General features: G+C 29.2%; 1 protein-coding gene across 1 annotated transcript in view; it reads left to right on the plus strand.

Moving 5' to 3' along the window:
- The first annotated feature begins 1099 nt into the window (after positions 1–1099).
- The window catches only part of LOC107453344 (phospholipid-transporting ATPase ABCA3), a 39372-nt gene continuing 14348 nt past the window's right edge, over positions 1100–26123 (plus strand). The window contains exons 1-12 of the mRNA XM_043045623.2: positions 1100–1323; positions 2424–2521; positions 5823–5978; positions 11168–11405; positions 13913–14104; positions 16674–16852; positions 16933–17064; positions 18643–18772; positions 21035–21189; positions 22625–22780; positions 23935–24145; positions 25033–25282. Coding sequence (XP_042901557.1) covers positions 1152–1323; positions 2424–2521; positions 5823–5978; positions 11168–11405; positions 13913–14104; positions 16674–16852; positions 16933–17064; positions 18643–18772; positions 21035–21189; positions 22625–22780; positions 23935–24145; positions 25033–25282 — 2069 coding nt within the window. The 5' untranslated portion in view covers positions 1100–1151. The remainder of the gene's footprint in view (positions 1324–2423; positions 2522–5822; positions 5979–11167; positions 11406–13912; positions 14105–16673; positions 16853–16932; positions 17065–18642; positions 18773–21034; positions 21190–22624; positions 22781–23934; positions 24146–25032; positions 25283–26123) is intronic.

Consider the following 26123-nt stretch of genomic DNA (forward strand, 5'->3'; position numbering starts at 1 on the left):
ACAGCAAGGTTGGTCCACGAGATTTTTTGCAATTAAAAATTTAAAAAAATTTTAAACAAAAGTATTTGTAAAGTGACTGAGAAGTCCTGTCCTTCCATCAAAAATCTCTGAAGCGTTGAGGTAGCGGATTCAAAATGAATTCAAATTCTTTTTCAAATTTTTGCTATTTGTTCTTGAATTTAACATAGGTTTACGAGTCATTCTTTGCAGTGTTCTAATATATGCATAAATTGTGGCAGTTGTTATCGATATTTAAACCAATTAACTACAAACTAATGACCAAAAAAATACGTTTGAAGTATAAATGTACTTTTAAAGCTGTTCCAACTAAAGACAACAAAATTTGTCTAACACAAAATATTTCCAAAATTTTATAATATAGAATTATGTTACAGAAATGAAATAAATAGCAGAAGGTTTAGAAGGAATGTTTATTTAATGCTAGATATAAAATAAAAATGCTTTTATCAGTTTCACAAATAATCAATTCATTTATAAAATTATCAAATTCTTTACTATTTTAAAGAAAGACATTCTTTTTTTGAAACATTTAATCTTGTATTGAGTCTACATATTTGCTAAATACTAAACACATCATATATTTTTTCAACTTTTTGGGAGAAAAGTCATATTACAGAAAAATTAAAACAAAAGAAGTCATCTTTAACACTTAATAGATTTTCTTTTCACGAAGATTTTTTTCAATTGAATGTCAAATACAATTCGAAATTCAGTTAAAAGTTTTATTTATTTTTGAATTCCTTCATTCATATGGATCTTCATTAACATATAATTTAACAGTTTATTATTCTTTAAATTTTTGGACTTTGAATTTAATAGATGATCTAAATATTTGGCTATGTTAATACTATTGCAGCATGTTAAACGCTAAAATAGCAGGCAAATTTATGGTAATTTTGGCCGGCCGATATTATAATGAGATAGAGTCAAAGCTTTATAAATGTACTCTACTTTCATTCGTAATAGCTAAAATCGTTATTTCAATTGGATATGTTAGGTAATTTTGCTGTATTCAGAATATCAAATGAAACATTAACTAGATAGAAAAACACTGTAATTTTTCCTTATTTTTAGCTAATATTCACTCTTTAAATTCTGAGAAAGAGCTGGAAGATTATTGTATTAATGAAATGACAAGGAATGACAAATTTAACATAATTGGCACTATCTTCAGCAATTTTCTTCCCGATGAGCAAGAATTGCCTGAATCTCTTGAATATAAAATTCGATATGGTGGACCGAAATCTTACAATTTTGAAACTAAGAAGAAATACAGAATGACTGGACCAAATTCTGATAATGGTGAGTTTGAGTTTGTTGCTAAACAATTGCTTGCATAAATCTGTCTCTCCAGCTAGTTTGTTACTTATTTTAATAGCTATGTTTTTTATTTACTTAAGATATAACTATTGAGAATGGAACTCAATACCTTAAAGAATAATTAGTTCAAATTTTGAGGCATCAATGGTTCTTAAACATCAATTACATCAATTCATCAATTACATCTTTCGTTTTTAAATTACTTTGTCCTTTATAGTCAGAGTTGGCACGCTTTGATCTCAATTGTAAAACTCACGATTCAAACTATAATACTTACTGCTGATGAGGCAAACATCGATATCGTTCGCTTTCGTTTATCGTAAAAAGTAACCACATAATTTCTTTCTTTTTTTCGCAAAACTATTTAAAATAATTGATTTTACTCAAAATTGCAATGTCTCCATGAAATAAGATAATCTTTCCTAAATTCTTTTGTCCTACAAAACGCCTGTCAAAGTTTCATTCAAGTAATACAAAAATATTGAGACTTTACACTTATCTTAACTTCTCAATTAAATGCAAAAGTTTTATAGATCCTATTGAGTATAGTGAATACTGACCATTTGAGTAAAGTTGAGTTTTATGCAGTTGGTCCCATATACAATTACGATTATTACCTTATTATCTAAATGGCAGATATGGATTATTGGAACATCATGTGATTTTGCTTGAATACCATGCTGCCTTCTGGTTCCCATCAGCTAAATAAATGCTTAAATACGAAAAAGATTAGATGGTCAAACTTTCCTTCAATCAAACCTCTCAAGTTTCCTTTACTCGTATTTTTGACATTTCAAAGAAATTATTTAAAATGTTTTTGTATGAAACAAAAAAAATTAATAAATAAATAAAAATAATACACATGAGTAATAATTGAAAGAAGTCTGTTATAAATAGTCCTTCAACTCTAAAAAATATCCATCAAAGATCTTTTTTTAAAAAAAATTTGCATTTAAAAAAAATAAATACTAAATGGTTTTCATATGCATTATATTATTTAAACATGCTCTAAAAAGACTTGAATAGTTTTTTAGATTAGAATAGTTTCATAGTTAGTGTTATTTATTATTAAAATTTTACAGATTACAAGCGATCATATTTCCTTGGTTGGCAGACTGCTGTTGAAGAAACTTTTATTCAAAGAAAAATGGAAAAATCAGGAAAGTTTTTGGATTATCAGGTTAGAAAAAAGCTCTACATTTTTTTGTACAGATCACCATATGTTTTGTTGCAACAGAAATTAAAAGACCATTCATTATGTTAACTTTATTGAAAGAGCATTTTTTTCCTGCTATGATAAAAATCGAGCATTGAAAGTAATTGTTTATCATTTCCAGGCTCAAAACTTTTATAAATAGTAATTTTGTGATTTCGTTTTATTTCTACAAGCAATATTAAACCATTATTCTTTTCGATTAAACTATCTTTTTACGTATTTCCTTTTAAATCCCTTTAGATAGGAACGAACATGATCACGCAGACTTACTAAAATCTAAACATTTATGCAGAGAAAGTCTGAACAAGACAGCAAAATTTACTTGGGGATAGAATGCATCTACGTAAGCAATATTTGTCATAGAATGTATGATAGGAACACAAACAGAGAGAAATTAAAAGGTAGTTTTACACTGTCACATTTAAAGAATTAACACAAGAATGGGAAAATATGCTTCTGAAAATTTTTTATACTCCAAAATATGATTGATGTACAAAGATGATCAAGTGCAAAGATGTACAAAGATCGAAGAGATGCTCAAGGAAATATCACATAAGATCTTCTGCCTGCAGCAATGCAGGCTTCACACTTGCCGCATAGGGACTGACGTACATTTGTGAAAACAGCAAGCAATATCTTTGAGCAATTCTTTATACATCAGTAACATCTTTTTCCTTTGAGCAATTTCTTTGTACAGCATACTTTCTATGAAGAATTTTGCTCGTGTATAGTTTGTCTAAAATAAGAACTCCCGCAGACATTCGTCTGGATCTGTGCGGTGACTATGGTAACGAGATATGACTATTTTAAGTAGGGATTCAGGGTCACTGTTTTGGAGTGGTTTCAGCTCGGGTTGGCAGGAGAAAAGGAATGTCTTTCCTCGGTCTATTGCAGGGATGGGCAAACTTTATTCGATGAGGGCAAAAAATCGAAGAAAAAAAGTTTGGTGGGTGAGGTAAAAACTTCTACAATAAAAAAAATTCATACTCAAGTTTTAATTTAAATATTTAATTAAATGTTTATCTGCTACACTGTTTATCTTCTTGAAAAAATTTTGTCCACCTAATTAGTTCTTTAAAGACATTCAGGCATTGCTTCGTTGTTGGCATTCCTGTGCTTGGCTTCAAAATGTCGGTTAATTGATGTCGTATTCTTTAAAAACTGCTACAGTTTCATTGCAGATAATGCATACTGGTTTATCTTTTACAACTGTAAAAAAATATTTCCAAGTCCATTCATTATTGAACTCACGGCACTCTGAATCAGCTTCGCGAATTTTAGTAGCCTTTTTGGGGTTAAAATTTTTTACAAATAACTCAAACAAGCAGTGGCTATTTTATACATTTAATAATTTCACCATTATTTACAATAACGTTATATGTGTGCTAACTTTTCATACGCAATAAATTATGTTAGAACTCGTGCCGGCAGAAAAACCCGCTTGTTGGAGTTTAAAATGCGCAGTCTGCCACATGTGAAGTACAATTCACCTATATTAGATTCCGTATGTCTGCTCCCAGAGAAAGACAAACGCTCATTGTCGCCAATCTACGGCTTTCTACAAAGAACTTCGGCTTTCAACACTTTACCAATTAAAGTTGTCTGTGCTAGCTATTTTCATCAATCGCCTTGGATCGGTAAGTTAGAATTCTATTCGTGGGCCGGACAAAAACTTCTGTCGGGCCTCATTTGGCCAGCTGGCCGTAGTTTGCCCATCCTTGGTCTATTGTGTTAATCCTAGAGTGAAGCTACCCTCACTAAAATGAGCCATTCTTGTTTCCATAGCACCAGATAGCCTCAAACTTTGTGGCGGGAGGAGTATATGCGTTCTATCATTCAATAAAGTTTCGCGGTCTTGTTGAGATTGACCCTGTATATGTTTCTATCACGTTTCTATCAACGTTTTTAATACTATTAACAGGCTCCTGTCAAATTTCTATTTCAACTTTATGAAATGAATATTTTTTTAAGATGTAGTAATTCTCTTCCACTTTTTGATGTATTCTTAAAACTTTAACTATATCTACTTTTCAAATCAATTCGGTGTTTTCAGAGAGTAGCTGCGACAAAATTGCCATTTTAATATAGAATCGGTTTGAACATCTCAACTCCGTTTAAAAAATGATACAATAACGAGTAGTTGTTATCGCCTTTTCATCTTTGATCACATTGATAATTTTAGTTGATCATATTGATATCTTCTGTTGAACACATTCATTTGTGTTTAATTTTACTCGTAATTAGATTTATTTTTAAATGATTTCTGTGATAGTTGTCTTTATCTTATAAAGATAACAGTTTTAATACCGATAATATAATAAAAAATTGATAAAAGATAACAGTTTTAAAAATAACAGGTTGTGTATCGTTTTCCTTTAGATAATAATTTTATTTCGCAACTAATTTATCGATAAATATTTTTATTTTTCATAGCTACATCTTAAATTTTTATTATAATAAAAATAATTCCAAGAAAGATATGGAGAGATTAATTTATAAACAATTCAAAACGTTGTTTTATTATAACCTTTACATATTTTCTTTCATTGGTATTTAATTAATTAAAATAAAAATCTGATTAAGGAAGCCTGATTTAGGGAAGTTAGGCAAATTAAAAATATACTCGCTTTAAGTTTCCAAAAAAATTTTATTATTATCATCATCATTATTATTATCATTATTACTATTATTATTATTACCATCATCATTATTATTATTATACAAATTAGCTCTTTTCTCAAAAATTTAATGCTTTTTGTTAGAAATGTTCACTACTCTTAGTAATTGTAGATAGAAAACAGAATTGTTTTCCTATTTTAATTTTATTTTCTAATGAATAAAAGCTTTCAACGACAAAAACTAGCTATGCAATCCTTGGGGACATCGCATTAAAAAAATTAGCCCCAAGTACCAAGCTGTTAGTCATACAATTGAAAATTTAGTTGGACTCTGCAAAATTGCCTCAAAATTTTCATTAAAGATTTTAAAAACAATATTACTAATTTTCTTAACTCTAACTGCTGGGTGTTAAATTATAACAATTTCTGATATGGTTCCACTAAATTTTCATAGTTTTTTTGTTCCACTTTGAAATTTATCTGAGAAATAGATCTACGACATTGAAATATGAAAAGTCACTGAAAATTATGAAGCTTTGGAAATATTTTAGATCTTAAACTAACTTCTACGTGTTTTTTTTTTCACTAATGAATAATGCTATTAGTTGTGTTTTGTAAATGCATTAATGCTATACTTTTTTTTTCAGGTGATGATGCAAAGGTTCCCCTTTCCTGAATTTTATCAGATTTTAGATAAATCTCAAATTATTGAAATGACGCCAATGATAATTGGTTACGGGTTCTTTGTTTTCATGTTAAATCTCATTCGGAGAGTTATCGAAGAAAAATCGAATGGCTCAAAAGTATGCTCGCATTTTATTACATTTCAATATTTCCTTATGCAAAAAATTTTCCCACATACTACATTTATATTTTCAATTATTCCATTTCTGATTTTATGCTATTTTAAATTTAAAGATTTTTAGCGCTTCAGACATTCTCGTATGAGGTGATAATAAAAAGTGTTCCAGTTCCAGGCCGTGATATGCGAAAAAGATTTATTGCTTTGTCTCGTTTTAAATAGTGGATTTTTAGTCTTAACACAATGAGCTTGTAAGTACGCTTTTTTTCCATCAAGAAAGCAACCAAATTGGAGATCAAAAAAATATATGCTATTTATTCAAAAAAAAAATTATAATTTATGAAACACAAATTTTACTTTTAAGGACATATTTATTAAGTATTCTAATTTAACACATTAGGGCATGTTAATAAAAACATCAGTAAAAGGAATACTGGGCTGTGTAATTAATCTTAAAAGAACATCAGTGTAAAGAATAATAGCAAAATGCATACTGGGCAATACCACGTAGCCTAAATAAACGTAAAAAAATATTCAAAGATCGGACATTGGAAGCTAACTTTAAAATATCAATGTAGGGAATACCAGGCAAATGCATACCGGGCAATGGCACTTAAGCTTCAAAATACATCAATGTTGGAAATACCAAGAAAGTATTAACCAAGAAATGGCATACGCATTCCTGCTTTATTACAATTATATCCATTAATGTAATTACTATTAATTGTAAACATCTATTATTAATGATGGTAAAATTATGGTAAAATAACCGATAACAGTCTGTCTACGCGATTAATCGTAAAATTACATTTTTTACCTTTACAGCTTTGAAATCGTTTACAACTAGTATGGTTATAAAATCATGAAAACAAAACTCGGTTTTTTAACCATTTACAACTAGCTTGGTTCCGAAACCGTAAAAAAAAAAGAAATTTAACTGGACATAGGAGCTGGAATCCCTTCGTGTGTTGAAGAGAATGTAAGAAAGATTGACCCAGTTCTGCCGGCCATGAGGATGACGGATTAGTCCTCTTGGCTGTACGCAGTGGCAAGAACTAAGTAGCTTCATTAGATGGATTTATTCGGTGCAATGAAATGCTGGTAGTTTAACTGTATTAGGTGAAAGCAGTTAATAAACGGTTTTTCTCACAGTTAACAGTTTGCTTATCATCTTATTTATGGTTATTTGACTATTTTGTTTAAATATGGTAAAGCAATAACTAATTAAACAGTTATTTAATAATTTTTTCGAGACATTTCTAGCAGTGTAGTTTAACCAACGGCTGTCTGCACCGTGTCTAAACCTCGAGACAGATTTTTCTATTTTCCTCGTTAACAAATTTACCACAACTGATCCCAATACACATGAATTTCGTTTGTATCGCGTTCATACAAATAATTTTTACTTCCGGAACATATAATAGACATAAAAAATCCTATATTATATATATATATTATATTATAATAAGTCAATGTTGGTAGCTTTAATCCAACATTGACTTGATTAATTGAGGATAAACCACACAATAACATTTTTAATTATCTAAGGGTCATTGGTTTTTACAAATCAATTTAGCTTTAACTTATAGCAGAATGTTTCTTATAAAACAAGTTGTAGGTGCGGTATTGCCAAAAATGGCTTTTGCGTCAATAACTTTTAGTAAACTAACTAAGTAACTTACGAATTTCGAAACGTAAGATTTAGAAGACGTAGTGTCAAATATAGCTCTTACGATACATTTCAAGCTATTATTTCATAAACATATAATGTCTGTACATATACGCATAACTGTTTTATACACACATAATGTAATTATTTTGTAAGCATATAACTTTTCGAGAGTTTTCCGTTAAAACAGTGTTTTGTGTTTCTTTGTTTTTTCCATCGAATTCGGATTCTTCCTTATCATTTGAAACAGAACGCATGTCAGAAGAATGCTTCCTTCCACAAAAATTACGAACTTTCACTTTACAGAATCTCGATAAATGCCCTTGATTGAGCAACATTCTTTCCTTAATAAAATATTTTTTTTTCTCCTTATAAGATAAACCATTTTCACATTCGTTAGAATTATGCAACAAGCCACAGAAAAGACGCGATAGATCCTTGGCGTCTTTTTGTCTGCTTTCATTTCTCTCACGGCAGTTATGTCTTTATTTATACTAGTAGAAAGATAATTAAACTGAAATGGCAAATGAGTTATATTTATTTTCAATAATTTCGGTATTATTCGTCTGAGACCTTTCCATAGCATTTAATTGTTTGTTCAAAAAATTAAGAATATCCCTAATGGAAAATTTTTCTTCGGTGAATTCTTTATATTAAATCGAAAACCGAATCTCGTGGGAGTAATTTTAATAAAATATGCCGCGTGAACTACTAAAAGCTTCTGGTGACACTCCCCATGTTTCTAGGACTCCTTAATTGTGTCAGAGAATCTTCAAAAAAATTTAAGAAAACTTTTAACAACATTAGAATGTTTTAAAAGTTGTATTTGTATTAACTTGTATACATGAGTATTAATCAAAACATCTTTACTGGCGAAACGATCTCTCAAGAAATCAACAGCTTTCTTGTAATTTTCGACCAAAACGGCAAAACCTTCGATTGTTGATGAAGCACTCCCGCTCAAATTACCTTTTAAATAAACAAATTTATCAACTTGTTTCCAGTGTTCATTTTTAAGAATTGAATAGAGTTTTAAAAGAGTTCTAAAAGATGAGCCATTGACTTAAATTTTCGTAGAATTTCGGAATAGTAAGTTTTGATAATTTAACCTTTAACAAATCATTTGAATTTTTTTCTGCAACGGTTTCGTTATTGATTTCCTGTTTCGAATTGTTACTTATGATTTCCTGTTTCGAATTGTTACTTAAGATTTTTTGTTTCGAATTTTCAGTCAATAACAATTCCGTATAAAATTCTGAATCTTTTTTCAACAGCGATTTTTTCAAAACTAGCATTTTCAGGATATTTTTCAGTTGCTTCGTATTTATTTTCTAACTCATGGCTAAAAATGGAAAACTATTTTAATTGAACATAAGCAGAGAAACACATATTTAGAATCAAACATGGAAAAAACAAGGCGGCAAAAAGAAAAACGTGAATATGATTAAGCATAATGCATAAAAGTTTCAACACACTGTTTCAACTCACTGTTTTTCACAATCAGCGGTTTAAAATGATTTTTAAGGATTTTAATCTTACTTTTGATATGATCAATCTCTATAATGAATCTTTAGATTTCGATAATACTTATTTTCAATTTAAAATTTTAGAGTTAGATAATTACGGTTAAGAAAATATTTTACTCAAAATGTTTCCAATATTGTATAAAAAATTAAAGGTAGTTTAAGTATACTCATTTTCTTTACTATTCCATTTAGATTACAGCATGTACAGTTTTGCTAGAATTAAAAATTAAAAAATGAGATATTATTGCCGAGAAATAAAGATTAGAATGTTTTTGGAATATTTACAGCAGTATTAATAGTTAATAAAATTAAATTCCCTTTAAGATTAAAAAAATAACCATAAGGCATCATAAAGAAGTGGCTCCAAAAGGAAAATAGCGAAATCTTCATAAAAAATCACGAGAAAAATAAAGTAAAATTTCTTTTAAATCAACAACCAATTTTATTTAAATTTCCTTTCATAAAAAACCATGATTTAATTACAAAACAAATTTTTCCTTTATGTTATCTCCATAGTCTTAGCTTCAAAGATTCAAAAATTTGACTTTCAGTGCATACACTGTAAAGGAATTTCGGAATGTTTCTGGCAGGTGATGGGAAGCTGAAATTTCTTGTTTATACTGGTAACATTTCTGAATTTTTAAAGAATTCTAAAACTTCCGCACTAGTCAGAAACTATTTTCGCTTATAAACGTCCAACCTTTCTACAGAATTCAGAAAATTCCCCATTAACAGTCAGCAATATTTCTGGAATAAATCAACATCTTTGGGCTGTGGTTGAGTTGTGCTTCGTCATGTCACGTCTGAAGGTGGAGTGTGACTTAATTAGTTGATCTAGTCATACCTATAACGTGAGTAGTACTACCATTTTATTCACGTTAGATTATTGGCGACGATCTCGGAATCATCCCTTAGGATGATCCGAAGACATGTTATAACAATTTTGATCCTCTGCCGAGAGGAATTACTCCCTCATTTTGTCAACTCGACGATCTGAGAGCTTAGTCGAGCAACTATAGTGTGATAGATAAATCCAGGCTAGAGTCTGTATGAGAGATCTAGAGAGTTTGATATCTAGTTAATCGGATAGATATGAGCACATCTGTGGTGCTGCCATTAATCTACTCGATACTGATGTTGTACCTAGCTACAAGGTACATAGTGACTATTTAAGGCTTAACCACAAAATTTTGAAAAGTAATAAAAAGCAAAATTATCTTGGTAACCAGGGTTTAATTATGGTTAACTAAGGCAGGGGCATACTGAGCAGTTGCCCCCACTTTAGAGGGGGTGCCCTGATCAAGAAGAAAGTTTATTTTACGTTTCCTTCTTTAATGAACTTTTTTTTTACACAAAATATCTGTACAGTGTAAAATTCGTCAGTCTTATATTAACTTCTTCATTAATCTATCCTATGAACCAAAAATCTATATTTTGTAAATCCATAGCTTTCTGGGGCGAAATTATGATGGACAAATTTGGCCAATCAAAAACCTGATTTTCACATATCACAAAATGCGATATGTTTACAAAATTACGGGCTTCTGATTGGCATCATTGAGCCCTCGTAATTGAAAAAATTTAGCTGAATTCCGCCCTAATATCAGTTATCCCATTGTTAACCGTTTTATACATTTTTAATTCAGTTAATGGAAAGAAAATAATAAATTGGAATACATTGGAAAATAATAATTGGACCGGGCCCCAATCAGGCTGTGTCGGGCCCTGTATATATATTATAGTGTTACCGCAAGCACATAAAATACTTAATCTCTGAAGTCAGGTAACTTATAATAAAGAAATATCTTTTCCACATGAATGTATTGGAAACATGATATGTAACTGGAAATAATGTGTGATGTTACGCAATTTTCTTACAGTTTTTAAAAACATAAAATACTGTGTAAGTTTAAGTTCCGTTTATGGCAATAAACCTTAAATGAATCAAAGTTTTTTTTTTTCACTTCAATGCATTTATATTGTTTTTAATTCCAGGAGCTAATGAAAATGATGGGAATGACCGATGCTGTTTACTGGTCAAGCACATTTGTAAACTATTTTATAGTGTGCATACCACCAGTATTTGCTATCACAGTTATTTTCAAAGCCCCGTTGAAAAATTCTTACGTGTTTTTACAACACATTGATCCAGTCTTACTATTTTTAATATTACTACTATATGTGGTAAGCCTAATTCTGTTCTGCATGGCATTTACTATATTCTTTAGAAAAGGTGAGCTTCATTTAACTTCACTTTTGAACGTTTATTTTTGAATCGCAGATATTTCAATGAAACTTAAATTTGTTTAATGTATAAAATTATCGTTATCAATAAAAATCATAACAATAGTAAACCAGGATGACACAGAAAATTTCAAATTAACGCAATTTGTACAATACAAGGATAGATTTTTTATTGACGAAAAATAATTTTTTCATACCAAAAGAACTCAAATTTGTCTACTTCTAAATACGAGATAGAGAAGATCCTCACGCGGATTTAGTCATGTTGGTGGCAAATATAATTTTTATGTAAATATTAGTGTTCTAAGAAATACATTTTTGTCAGTAAACTTAGTAATGTACTTGCAGAAAATGAAAAATTTTTAATCATTAGAATTTATTTAAAAATTAAAAAACATGATTTTTTTTTTCCTTTTTATCAATAATTGTTTTTTTTAAATATGTATCTATTTATAAATATTGGGAAAAATAAATATAAATTCTAAAAAGGAAAAAAACTGTAATGCTCACAGAATGAAAGTGTAAAAAAATTCATACATAATTTAAAATAGAGTTAAATATTTTAATTAAAGAAACTTTATAGAGTTTAAACAAAAAACCAAAAATTAAAACGAAACAATTAAAGTACAAAATAAGATTCCATATTTATTTGTTTTTACTTAAGGTATTATTTATATTTCTTGAGTTTTTAGAGGTTTCATGATTTTTTTCTTTCTAAAAAATATCCTCTAAGCTACAGAAATTTTAAAGCAAAATTACAAACAATGACAGGTTCAAAAATTTGAGCTTTCCTCAACTCTTTAATTTTTCTAGTTGCAATACATTGTATTAAAGTATCAGAATTCAAAATAGCCCATGAAAAAACGCGGCACTAACTTCTGAGAAAACGATGGAAAAATAACTGATATTTCGATTAAATGTGTACAATTGAATAAAAAAGTGATTATTTAAATGCGGGACTCGCATGTCGTTATAACATCATTTTTAAAATATTCAATCAAACATCATCAATTCAATGTCAAATCTATCGTTAAATATCGAATTCACGTGAAAAATCATAATTGCAAAAAAACAAGTAAATAAAGTAAAAAGAAATTTTTTTTAATAATCGCTTTAATTTACGATGAGTCATGATCAGCACGAATGAAGCGCGTCTGTATTTAAATACATGATTTAAAATTCTTGTCATGTCGCAAAACTGAATTTTTAAAACCACCAAGGAATGCATCTTAAAAATTGCGAAAAAATAATTGAAAAATAACTTGGATTTTTGATAGAATCGACTAAAACAAAGTGCTCCAAAAAGTGATAATTTAAATGTGCTTAAGTGTTTCTTGAAGCTCACGTGTGATAATAATATTGTAGTAAAAATGCTTGATTTTCAAAATCACATGGAAAAGTGTAGCAATAACTGCATTCAAAAGATTCGTTTTGATCTACGATAAAAATCAGTACACATAAAACGAGCCAAAAAGTGATAAATTAAATACGCAACTTATAACTCACAAGTCATAATATAGTGATAAATATTTTTGATATTTTGAAACCACATGGAAATTGCTAGTTATAAATGCTGAGAAAACGATGAAATCGGCAAAAATAAAGGGAGTCAAAAAGTGATTATTTAATTTCGAAATACGCGCATCGTAATATCTTATTAGAAATATTAAGTTTTTTTAAAACAGGCAGGATTTTGTTCTGGAACTTTTTTTTTTTGTTGAAAAAGTCGCATTTTTAAAATTCGATTTCCCAGGATCCATTTCATCAATTTCATTCAAATTTTGTACTTTGTCATTTCTAATTGCATTCTCTAAAATGATATATACCTTACCATTCAAATTTTTTACCACAATTATTGAATAAAATAATAAAAAATAGTAAATATTTGCTAAAAAGTTATATTTTGCATGGAATTTTTTTCGCATAAACGAATTTTATAATTGCGTGCAAAAATTTTTCAATCAGCTTGAAAAGTTCTCGAGACATGGTGAAATACGTAAAAAGTGAAATTAACAATAAAAGGGCTCAAAATTTGGACCACTTTCCTGACTTAACTATTGGAACGACCATATTTCTCAAATTGCAGTATTTTGGTGGTCAGTATTCATAATCCGTAGAAAAAAGGCATGTTTGTTCAGAGAAAGCGCGCTTTTGTGACGAATTTCGTAACTTAAAATATCATCCGCTCGAATTAATTAGCATACTTGAAGTCACCCTCTCAAACCATTAAGATTAAATCCTAGAAGGTGAAGATTCGATCATTAGATCAAAAGTTATTAAGTGTGATCCGTTTATTTTTGTGCCCTGTACATCCTTACTTAAGACAAGGCAAGAATTAAATTTTTTTGTTGATATTGTTCTGAATAATGCTCTCATGTTGTAGATATGATAACATTACTTGTATAGTAAATTAAATATATTAAAAGCAGTTTTTTTTAATAAATTTCTTGCATTATGAACATGATGTAATTAATTGTTCTTTTTTATTATTTTTAGCCGTGTTCGCAATTATAGCCTTTATAACTGTGTGGAATATTGCCTTTAATCTGCTGTTACAGAATTATTTCCTCGTTAATTTTGATAAAGGCTTCTCAACTTTGCCTGAAATAATTAAAATAGGAATTTCTCTGATTCCAGCTGGGAGCATACTCCCAATATTTAAGTACATTTCTCATTATGAAAAATCAAGTAGGTATATTTAAAATAATACTTTCATTTAACAATTGTTTGAGTTCTTTTAATTATAAATATAGCCTTTTCACGGCACTAGTAAGAAATAGTAATAATATTGAATTACATTTATTACATGAGTGCGTGAATTCAAATATTCACAAAACATTTTTGATTTATGTGTATCTTTTACATTTGAACTACTCATCACATTTTATAGATAAAGAAATATTTCATTTGAATACAAAATTAAAAAAAAAATAGCTAAAAAAACAAATTTAAAAATTAGCTAGTGAATAAAATTTTGAAATCAGCATGTTATATATTATTTTAAAATTGAATTATAAATAAAGTTTATATAGTACTTTTTAAATAATAAATTATTAAGTAATAAATTAATGCATTTTTTGAGTAAAATGAATATTTTCATAATATTTGTTATGCAGTAAAGAACCTACTTTCAAACTTCTTACAGCTATTAACCCCTTCCTTCTCGCTCCCGTGAGAATGACGGGGTGAGTTTTCGTCCGCTATTTCTCGCTCCCGTGATATTGACGGGCTGGAGTGTTCAGTAGTAACGCGCCAATAAGAATGAAACTAATTCATTTCTTTTGCCCGGAAAACATTTTATTTCGCATTTTGCACTCCTGATGGCAGTACCAGAATATTTTTAGGGTAATTGTAGATAGTTAGTTTATTTTAAACTAGTTGCAGCACTAATCAAATACGCAATACAAATGCAAAAGTCAAAAAATAGGTACTCTTATGACTGTTTTCTTGAAAATTAACCGATCGTTAAGGGGTTCAACAATTTGCATACATTAAAATAACATTAATTTCAGAAAGCTTTGGTCAAGATGTGAGAAAATCTTCAGGTAAATTATTAGACCTGGGAACTTAAAATTATCTATAGCTGCTTCAGCAAGAGAAATTGCTGCAAGGATTAAAATGATATTAGAATGATATTATGGAGACATTCATTGATATATTAGTAACATATGCTTCCCCCAAGAAAAAACAAAAAGCTTTGATTACATCTTAATTGGATTTTCTCACATGGTTTAAACGGTTCATTTAGGATATGTTATACCATACTGCGTAGTAAACACACTGATAGAAATTTTTAAGTGTGTACGATAAGATTCAAATTTGCTGCAGCATTAAGACTTTGATAAGTTAGACTAATTTATCACGCAACTTAACCCTCTTAAAACTGATTACGCCCTACTATAGCTTAATTTAAACGAAATATGGCTCAGTAGCACTTAATTAAGTTTGCATGATGAATTTGGGCGGTATTATATTTCAAAATCGACAAATTTATGAGAATGAGTTAAGTTTTGAAATAAGACTAAACGAATGGTTAAATCTATCAAAATACATAAAAATTTACACGTGTTAATTATGGGAGCACTAAAAAATTCTCTAATTTTTACCGAAACGCTTTGGTACTGACTTTTTGTAAGACTAACAATAAAGTATGATTTTATTACCATGCTGCTGGATAGTAAATATGGTATGGCTATCAAGCAGCAATAGTGGATAATCCTGCCTGCCCCCTCTGCCGCAGTGGTGCGACGTGGAATGCATCTTCTCAACTGTTCAGTTCTCACAAAGAACTGCATCTACTCCCGATACTGGGAGGCCAGAGAACTTTTGTTCAATTTAAATTCTTGAATTAATTTTTGTGTTTGATGTTTTGTTTTCGAATTTTGTATATTTCATCTCCTTCTATATTTGTATTTTTATTTTATTTTGATCTCTGTACGGCGTTAGGATAATGACCGCATCGCCTACTGCATTGGAAATAAAAAAAAATAATAAAACTATCAAGCAGTATGGTAATTTTATCATGCTGCGAGTAATGAGGTAATTTTATCATGGTAGGTAATTTAATTTATTATTATTTAGGTAATTTTATCATGATACCTTAGAGCATGGTATGGCTCTAATAAGCCGAAATTTTAAATTAACTAAAGCAGGGTGTACATATAAATTATACTACTAACAGTGAACAGAAAAATCACCAAATGAATGGTGTAAATATCGTATATTTTGATTTTATTACAAGAATATATGATACTTTTCAAGAATTTTGTTTCCTTAAAAAAAAAGAAAGCAACGCTCGGCTAAAGTAAGGTGAATAACTTCAAGATGTAAAATATGTCTACAAAAGGTCATTCAGAGCATTACAACAAAAAATCGAGCATAATTGAATTAATATAATTTTTAGCGTTTGTCTATTTTTATCTACTTATTTAAAGCTAGTATAAACAAGCATAATTTCAAATAAAAACTATAATTAATAGTTATTTTTACAATTAATAATAATAATCGGACATATTTGTATTATAATGAACTTTTTTAAATAATATCAAACTACGTAATTTCGACTGACAAAATTTTAAGTGCACAGCTTTCAAGATTTATTTATTATAGAAAGTTTATTATTTTTAATTAGAAATGAAATTTTTACAATACCAAATGATTGAAATTTTATTAGCACAAATTTTTTATTCTTATAATAATATTTAGAAAAATAGGAATAATTACTTTTTTTCAGTTTTACATGTGATCTGTTTTGCAGGAGAAGGTATACAGTGGTACAATTTGTCAGAATTTGCTGTTAATGCCGATTTTAACATGTTAAGTCTGCTGTTAACAATCGCATCCTCTTGTGGCGTGTTCATATTAATCATATGGTATTTTGATAAAGTTTGGCCTTGGCAGTCAGGGGTTCCTCTACCATTTTATTTCTGTTTTACAGTTAAGTAATTTTTAAATTCCTTTATTTCTCATTGCAACTATCTGATTTAGAAAACGAGTAATGTTTCATCCCTTTTCAGAAAAGTTATTGGTGTGGTTCACCACCGAAACGAATCTCAACAACAGAATTTGTTGAACTAAACAATTTCGATTATTTTGAACCAGAACCGAGGAATATAGTTGCTGGTGTAGTGATTAATAATTTGTTTAAGGTAAGTACAATTTAAGTTGTAAATCAAAATATTCCCGAGATGTTTAAAGACGAAAAAAATCTAATGAAATTGGCAAAAAAGGCACAGAGTGTTCCTTAAAAAAAAACGCTTTTAGTATGTATTTTTAGATTACTTATCAACAATAAAGAAAAAAAAAGCACACATATTTGTGGCAACGTATAGATATTTAAACAAGAAATAAACGTCAACGCTATCTAAATCTGAAAAATCACAGTCAGAGAAGGTAAATTTAGGAAACAACAAAATCTGATTGTTCAAAAGGAAGCTGGAATACAGGGTGTCTCAGTTAAGCGTTTCAGAACTTCTAAGAGGGGTAGGGGGCATCCTCACGACTCGAAATCATATAGCAATGTGGGGTCGGAAGTGCTTTCCTGAAGCGGTGATATACACAGAAGCACCATAAAGANTTCAATGCATTATGAAAACGATTTTTCACTTACGGTCTCTTTTCTTTATGGTGCTTCTGTGTACGTCACTGCTTCAGGAAAGCATTTCCGACCCCACATTGCTATATGATTTCGAGTCGTCAGGATACCCCTCTTAGAAGTTCTGAAACGCTTAACTGAGACACCCTGTATAATAATTTGAAGCCTCTTCAGTTGTCAGTCGGCAATAAACAGGTTTTTCTGTACTGTTCATTCACCTTCTTTGATTGTAATTTGCCAAAAATCAATAGCTTTATACTTAATTATTTATTATTATTTATTTTATTTTATTATTATTTATTTTACTTTATTATTATTTATTTTATTTTATTATTATTTATTTTATTTCATTATTATTTATTTTATTTTATTATTATTTATTTTATTATATTATTATTTATTTTATTATATTATTATTTAATTTATTTTATTATTATTCATTTTATTTTATTATTATTTTTTTGTAAATTATTAGGTAGAGTCGAAAGTTTCTTTTACCTCGAAAATATACTAAAATAAATACACCATGATACATTATTTATATTAATTAAAAACCTAATTCGCAAACAGTGGATTTATAGAAAAAGTTTGATTTGTTCAAGATAAAGTTCTATTTTGGCAAAAATCCAGCAGAAAAAAATTGCACCATGACTATTCTTTTCAATAAGTAAACTGTACAATATATATATAAAATTTTATTTAACCTACATTTCAAAGAAAAAACTTCCAATAATTTGAAAATTATTGGTAAATTTAAATTTTTTATTATTAATATTTGTTAAAAAAATATTTTTTGAATTGATTTAGGGTATAGATTATGAGTATCATTTTAAACGTTCTCTTCTACTCCACTTACGCATATCCCAAACAACATTACTTTGAATCTCATTTAACAAAACTTTTCCATATCAATTGATGTTCTAAGGAATCTCGAAAAAAATTGTTTAACCCTAGAAGCACGTGATACCAGTTGACTTAAAGGACTTAATGAATTCATTTTTGACAAAGCATCAAAAAATACATATTAAAGGCGGTGACACCTTGTTTATTGTAGAAGCAAATTTCAATAAAAATAAAGGAAATAACAAAAGAAACTTCAGTTCACATTTTCATTAAAACTCTTTTTCTTCAGATATTTAAAATGGGAACTCAGGAAAAGATTGCAGTTAATAATCTTCGTCTGAATATGTATAAAGGTCAAATCACTGCTCTACTTGGTCATAATGGAGCAGGAAAAACAACAACTATTAATATGCTCACTGGTAAGATTTGATCAGTAAGTTTCTGCCTCCTACTTTCATACCTTTGATTTTTCAATTAAATCAAAATGTTTTACATTGCCCTAACTTTTAGATTTAAACAGAACCTTCAATCTGTTTTAATTGCATTTAATTGTGTATTTTAATTGCATCATTCAATAAATCTTGGGTTTAGCTGAGGAAAAAAAATTTTTTTTTAGAAATTTGATTTTTAATCAGGTCCTGGTTAAATCTAGTTAAATTATTCTTGATTGAACACTGTTGGAAAACACTACGGACACTCCAAAAGAGAAACAGCGTAGTGCGTGTGTGACAAATACGTAAATGCTCATACTTTGAAAGTACCCCATTTTTCATATATTTGCATTCGCTCTCTTTTATTTGACTCGCCTTCTTATAAAAACGAAGATGAAACCAAAAAGGAAAATTGATAGAATTATTAGTGAGGAATATTAGTAATTTGACCACAATAAAGATTCAGAAGAATTTCAGAAAAAGTTTAATTGTCTGATGAGATATAGCCTTTTCAATAATAAAATTTGAATAATAACCTTTCAGCTATTTGCTACTTCCTCTGACATGTAACCCGCTCAACTCTTGAAGATGCCCTTTCAAGGGCCCGCAAGCTGTGAGATTATATGTAATAAAGAGTACGCACACGTACTAATACGGCATGTAATTCGAGAGAGAGTACCGAATTGAGATCACGTACCTGCGATCTCGGGCCGCTAGTCTGAAAGACTCGTTTATGTGTGATATCATGGGCCGTTAAGGGAGAATCACACTATCACGTATACGTGATCACGGTGCTGCCGAGTTTAAGTATGTTATGATATTTTTAGTCTCACTTTCTTCAATAATAATTCGTCAGATTCCGATTGTATATATTTTTCATTTCTCGCTTAACAGCTCCCAATTTGCATATTTCTTCTACCCTATCTTTGACAACGATTCTATGAGTATTTATCAATCATTACAAAATTCAATTAAGTGTCGTTGAGACAAGGTGAATTTATTTAAATTGATTATCTGAAATAATAATACAAATTTATCAAAGTCTTAATAATTTTGACAGTGCACTATTTGTATCATGAGGTATTTTTTATCATTATTCTAGAAGAAATGTCTCAGGACGGTTTGAGATTATTTTATATACCGGCAAGAAACAAAGAAGAAGAAAATCAAAGATCATTTTAAATTTTTTGATGATAAGACTTAATAAATGTTTAAAATAGCTAACAGCATTCACATTAAGCTAAGGCGTGTTTAATAGCCGCTGAAACATGAATTCATAATAAACTGTATGCAAAAAAATTCTGATATATTTGTGGCAGAATTTGCTATGTTTTCCAGAATAGACAAAATTTTTATTCAATTTTGTTTCATGAGAAACGTATTTAACTAAAGTATTACATACTTTATATACTTATATAGTGTGCCAACCACTACAATTATTCAATTCCAATCCACTAGCATATAAGACATATTAACTCGATTTTACGTTGGGGTGCCTTTTTATCTATGAAGGTTTACCTTGTCTATAACACTCGTCCCACATTGGTGACCCGGACGTGATCTGAACTCGCCTATCTCGACAAAAACGCCCCCTTCGATAGATGGTTTACATTGAACAGTTGATTTGCTATTTGTGACCGCGACATTGTCCTCATCTAGTTATTTCTACTCAGTCTCAATCATGCACAACGTCTGCTTACACTCGATTGCAAATGGCAAAACAGAAGCGACCACGACCGTTAACTTAATACACTCTCACGATCAGCACTCAAAGTCTGGTGATCTTAACATAGCTCTTCTGTCTTCTCACAAAACAGCAATGAATCAACTAGTGCTGTCCGTTCATCGAATTTTACGAGGGGACATACTATAGCATGTCTACCCCTACAATTATTCAATTCCAATTCACTAATATATAAAACATGTTAACTTGGTTCTGTGTTGGGGCACTTTCTCATATAGGAAGATTGAAATTTCCGATAACACTCAGTCCACATACTTTATAAAAAATTGCCTCTTAAATTATGTGTTATTTCATTATAAGCACATCAATGAAAATAATTTTATAATGCTCATTTCTAAAAGTGGATAGTTTTATCCAATTTGCCTATATATTGGTATATATTGTTCGATGTTTATATATTGTTCAAAGTAACGCATAGACTTACTTGGCAGTAACGCAAAAATTACTGTACTTGGCTGTTGAAAAGTAACAGAATTGGCTGATGAAAATGACATATTTTTCTGTAGGTCTTTACACTCCTTCCAGTGGTAATGCTTCTATCAATGGTAAAGATATTACAACTGACACTACGTGTGCCCGACGTGGACTTGGTGTATGCCCACAACACAATGTCTTATTCGATACTTTAACAGTGGATGAGCACTTAAAAATATTCGCTGGGGTATGTTGAAAAAAATATTTATTCACACAATTAATTGCTAATATCATTTTTTTTTTTTGCATTATTATGAAATTTAAATTTTCTTAAAAATATATACTCCGGAAAATATTTACTTAATCAAAAAAAAAAGAATCTAAAAGCAAAATCAAGGGTATAATAACAATTTAACTTTTTTAATTGTGTGTTTCGTTTAAGATAAGCGACTGGGTAAAATCGGCAATTTAAAAAAACAAAAAAAAGAATTCGATTTTTTTTTTCATTATCCATATTTCAACTTTAGTTTGTTTGCTTTTCGAAATCCTTTAAAATTTTAATCTCCTATTTTTAGAAATGAAGTTACAATTGCTTTTTCATACATTGGCAGACGTAACCAGAAGCAAACTCCCGAAAACGGAATTAAAAAGTTTTTTTTGTTTTGAAAATTTTAAATCTTATTTATTTGAATAAATTATATTTTAAGACAAATGAAATTCATTTTTAGAAATTAATTTTCGAATTATAATTTTTTTTGGTCACACTTTTCTTACATTTCAGAATTTTTTCGCCTTTTATAGGCATTTTCTGAAGAACGTTGATTTTGAGAAGAAAAAAAATTTTCGCTAACACACCGAACGAAAAAAGTTTGTTATATAGTTCCTTGAAATTTTGTATGTAGATTCTAATAATTTTTGCAATGTTTTGAACTGAAAACTAAGGTTTAAGCGTGAATGTGTTATTTTTCTGAAGCTCTTAGCTTTTCTTTAAAAATTTGATATTACGCAATGTATTTAAGTTCTATTACATTGCTTGTTTGTTTGTCTTTTAATTTTTTTTTTATTTTAGTTCAAAACACAGAATTACATTATTTATCTAGAAAAAAAATATTCAGAAATTTATGCAAATTTTTTGTTGTAGAGCTGACAGCGGAACATAACGAGTTTATAATTTTTAAGCACAAATTTGCCTTTATTTCGAAAAATGTTTTAGAAATTTTTAAACTTTTCTTAAAATTTATAATTTTAGGACCTCTGCTTGAATTTAAACTTTTCTTTGAAATGAAATAAAAAATTTTATTGAGACTTTTTTTAAAAACAAATTGGGTCGAAACCAATCGGATAACTCAAGTTGAAAGGAGTTAAATAGAACAATACAAAAGATGAAGCTCTTAAAACAATGGAAATAATAAAGCTAAAGCTGTGTTTATAGTTTTATCGTTGCTTTCGCAAAATGCGTAGACATGCATAGTAAATTTACATCACATTTGTCACATTTACCAAGTTTTGAGCCATTTTTAACTTTATCTAAATTTTCTAATTTACAAATATTTTTGATTAGGCCTTACTTTTGTAATTTGGCCATTTTTTAAAAGATTAGGCCATAATGTTTTGCCGAATAAGTCGTTGCTCGCAGGGGTTAAAAATAACAATTTTGCAATTCTAAATGCGTGTATTTGTAGTTGAAAGGAGTTAAATGGAAAAATGTTGAAAAAGAAGCTATTGAAGTAATGGAGATACTGAAGCTAACTAACAAAAGATATGAACTCGTCGAAAATCTTTCTGGAGGAATGAAAAGAAAGTTAAGTCTTGGAAATGCAATTATTGGAGGATCCGAAGTAAGTTCCTTTTAAATTGAAAATTGGATTAGTTATATATAGAAAAGTAAAAATAAGGTTTTAAGCTGTAAACAACAGAAAACTCTTAGTATCTTCCTCTTAGGAATAGGTATGAAGCTACACGACAGCACACATTGGAAAGGAAAAGGGGGTAAATAAAAAGTGAACTTTAAATATTGCTATCCAGATAAATGATACATTGTTTTCAATGTAATTTTTACGCTGAAATGAATTAAATTCGAGACTACAGCCTTATCTGGAAGAGGAAAATGTTTGGCTTGAGCCTATTTACGTATTTAATCTCATTATCCAGGCAAGCGCAACATTTTAACACAAGTCTTTTTTTTTCTTCGTTTGCCGAATGGAATGAGAACAAACACGAGTCAATCAGATTTATAGTTAAGAAGCTATAGTGGTTTTTATGTATACAAAAAACCATTTTTGACTTATACTTATTTACACTAATTGACAATATGAGTTCATAGCTATCTAGTCAAAAGAGGCATTGTTACTTTTGTATTCTTTTACGATGAATAAAATTATATCAAATCCGAGTCTATAAGTAAAAAGGTACACATTAAATACTTCTTAATTTGTCTAAATGTCAAAGTCAGATGAGCAAATTGGTACAAATCAATTATTGTTCGTCTTTTACATAAAACTATTACATCTTTCAACCTAAATCTATCGTCTCACACCATTCAGTTCTCATTCCATTTAGCTGGGGGGAAAAAGGCGGAAACAATATCTCATTTGTGTCTAACTTGCAATATTATTACCTCACTTGTCTATTTAGCAATGTTAAAATTTCTTCCCCATTTTACCACTCCCCTTTCCTTTTTTCCGAGATCGATGTTGTGCAATTTTTTTACCACTACCCAAGTAAGTGGTAAAAAATGGTAGTAATCATACAGGTGGAATATACTTTTTGTCACAACGTGGACTTGATTTTTATTAACTATCATTACCTTTCGTACCTTTTATATTTTCTATCATCACTGATTAGATTATGATAATCCATTTTTAACTCAATAACTTTAACTAAAATATTTATTAAATTAGTTAAAATAAATTACTGTATTGATTTTTTTAAATTAGTGTTATTTCTTAAACTGGAGAAGAAATAAATTTAATAAACGATTATGTTTCTGTAGGTGTTATTTTTGGATGAACCAACTTCGGGAATGGATATTGAGGCAAGACGAAATGTTTGGGATGCACTCCTTAGCATAAGACGTAATCGTACCATAGTTCTGACAACACATTATATGGAAGAAGCTGATATATTAGGCGATCGTATAGCCATCATGGCTGAAGGAGAAATACAGTGCTGTGGATCGCCTATGTTCTTGAAAAGAAAGTTTGGTAAGTTGAATTATTATATACTTCTTTCAAAAGAATTTATGAATAAATCTTAAATAATTTTTTTTAAATATTAAACTCAATTTTAAAGTGTTTAAAATGCCTGTCAAAATGATCTTTTAGGCTTATTTAGCTTTTGACAAAGCAAAACACATTTTATTTTATAACCGTATAACCGTTAACACAGTAAAAGAGCATTTGTATGTTTTTGCAGTTTCATTAAAATGAATATGATAAGCTATGATTCAGCAAATAATCTACATGTTTTGTATACAATTAGTTAAAATCAAAAGCTGTTTAAATAATTACGTTACTAGGAAACATGACTATTGAAATTCGGTAAATGTGAATTTCTGACAAAGAACTGTAAGTCTTTAATTTCTGCTCAACGTGGAGACCAAGTTTTCTTAATAGCTACAAATTTAATTCCGCTTGAAATAACCGGAAAGAAGCAAAACTCATATTCTTGTCAGATTTGATTCAACAAATCTGCCTGTTTCCTTTTTTCAAATAATCTTTTTTTGCAATAAATTATGCTCTCTAAAAAGAAACACAATGATTATTAACAAATTGCGTAGAAGGAATACACAATTTTTAGAATGCTTATAAAAATTACTTCACATCTAATGCGTCCTTACATACACTTTGTTCAAGTCGCATTATTTGTAAATTAGTCTAAATTGAACTCAAAAGACTACTGAAAATAATAGCAACATATAATAGCTCTAAATTACTTAGCTATTAAATTTAAGTAAATATTAGAGCAAAAACAAATCGGCATAATTTTTAAATCAAATGCCGAACAAAAAATACTTATTGTTTTTCAAATGTTAGGCTAAAACTTTAATAATTATGTTTCTCATCTTAATTCTTTTTTTTTTCGCACACAGGAACTGGATACCACTTGCATTTGGTTAAGAGTCCAACTTTTGACGTAGATGAAACAAATTTGCTTCTTGAAAAACATATTCCTGATATATCTGTGCGGAAAGAATTGCAAAATGAAATTACTTATCGTCTTTCGACCGATTGTGGATCAGTAATTGGAAACATGTTTGAAGAACTGGAAGAGAGTAAACAGAAATTAGGAATCAACTCCTGCGGTATAACTATTACAACCATGGAGGATGTTTTCATTAAGTATAATATCTGAACAAGACACAATTATTTTACATAACTATGACGTTTAGTTAAGCGATTTACTTTAATTGCCTTCGTATCTATTTGTAAAAGGCAAGTCATGCAATCGAAATTTGGAAAATTTCCTAATTAATTAGAGTTTAAAATGTTTATGGAGCTTTAAGTAGGGCAACAATAGTTTTTTGATCAATACAAGAAAGATTGATTGCCGAACTATGGCCTCATTTAACTCATCACTAATCAAACTTTCTATCATTTTGCTGGAACCCAGTGCCAAATAATAATACATGATTCTATCGATTCCTAATTGCTAAGTCAATTTTTTTATTTAATTATTTATTCATTTACTCACTTATCAAATCCAATTTGCTTCAAATCAAAATTTCGACCGTTTTTTGACCTAAACAAACTAACAGGCACAAATCTAATTAATAAATCTCTATCACAAAAATGTTTCAGCATAATGTTACACTGTAAAAAATTTCGAATCAAATTGCTGGACGAATACCAACATTTTATGTGCATGATCCGCAAAATTCATTTTACTGTAAAATCTGTTCTTACTGTAAAATATTATACTGTAATTTTTAGAGTAATATCAGATTTTTTTATTCCGTAACATGTTCTGGTAAAAATGGATTTTTAGTACCGGTACCTAGACGTAATTTAATCCGGAATTTTTTACACTGTACTAGACAAAAATGATCCCATAAAGGATTAAAGGAACTAATCATGCATTAGCTGAGTGAATGAGTTTAAGTTATTAATATTTATGTACTATCATTATAATCTCAAAACTATATTACAGAAAAATGACTAAATCAACTTAAATATGTTAATT

Source organism: Parasteatoda tepidariorum, chromosome 2 (assembly GCF_043381705.1).
Source record: "Parasteatoda tepidariorum isolate YZ-2023 chromosome 2, CAS_Ptep_4.0, whole genome shotgun sequence".
Taxonomy (NCBI): domain Eukaryota; kingdom Metazoa; phylum Arthropoda; class Arachnida; order Araneae; family Theridiidae; genus Parasteatoda; species Parasteatoda tepidariorum.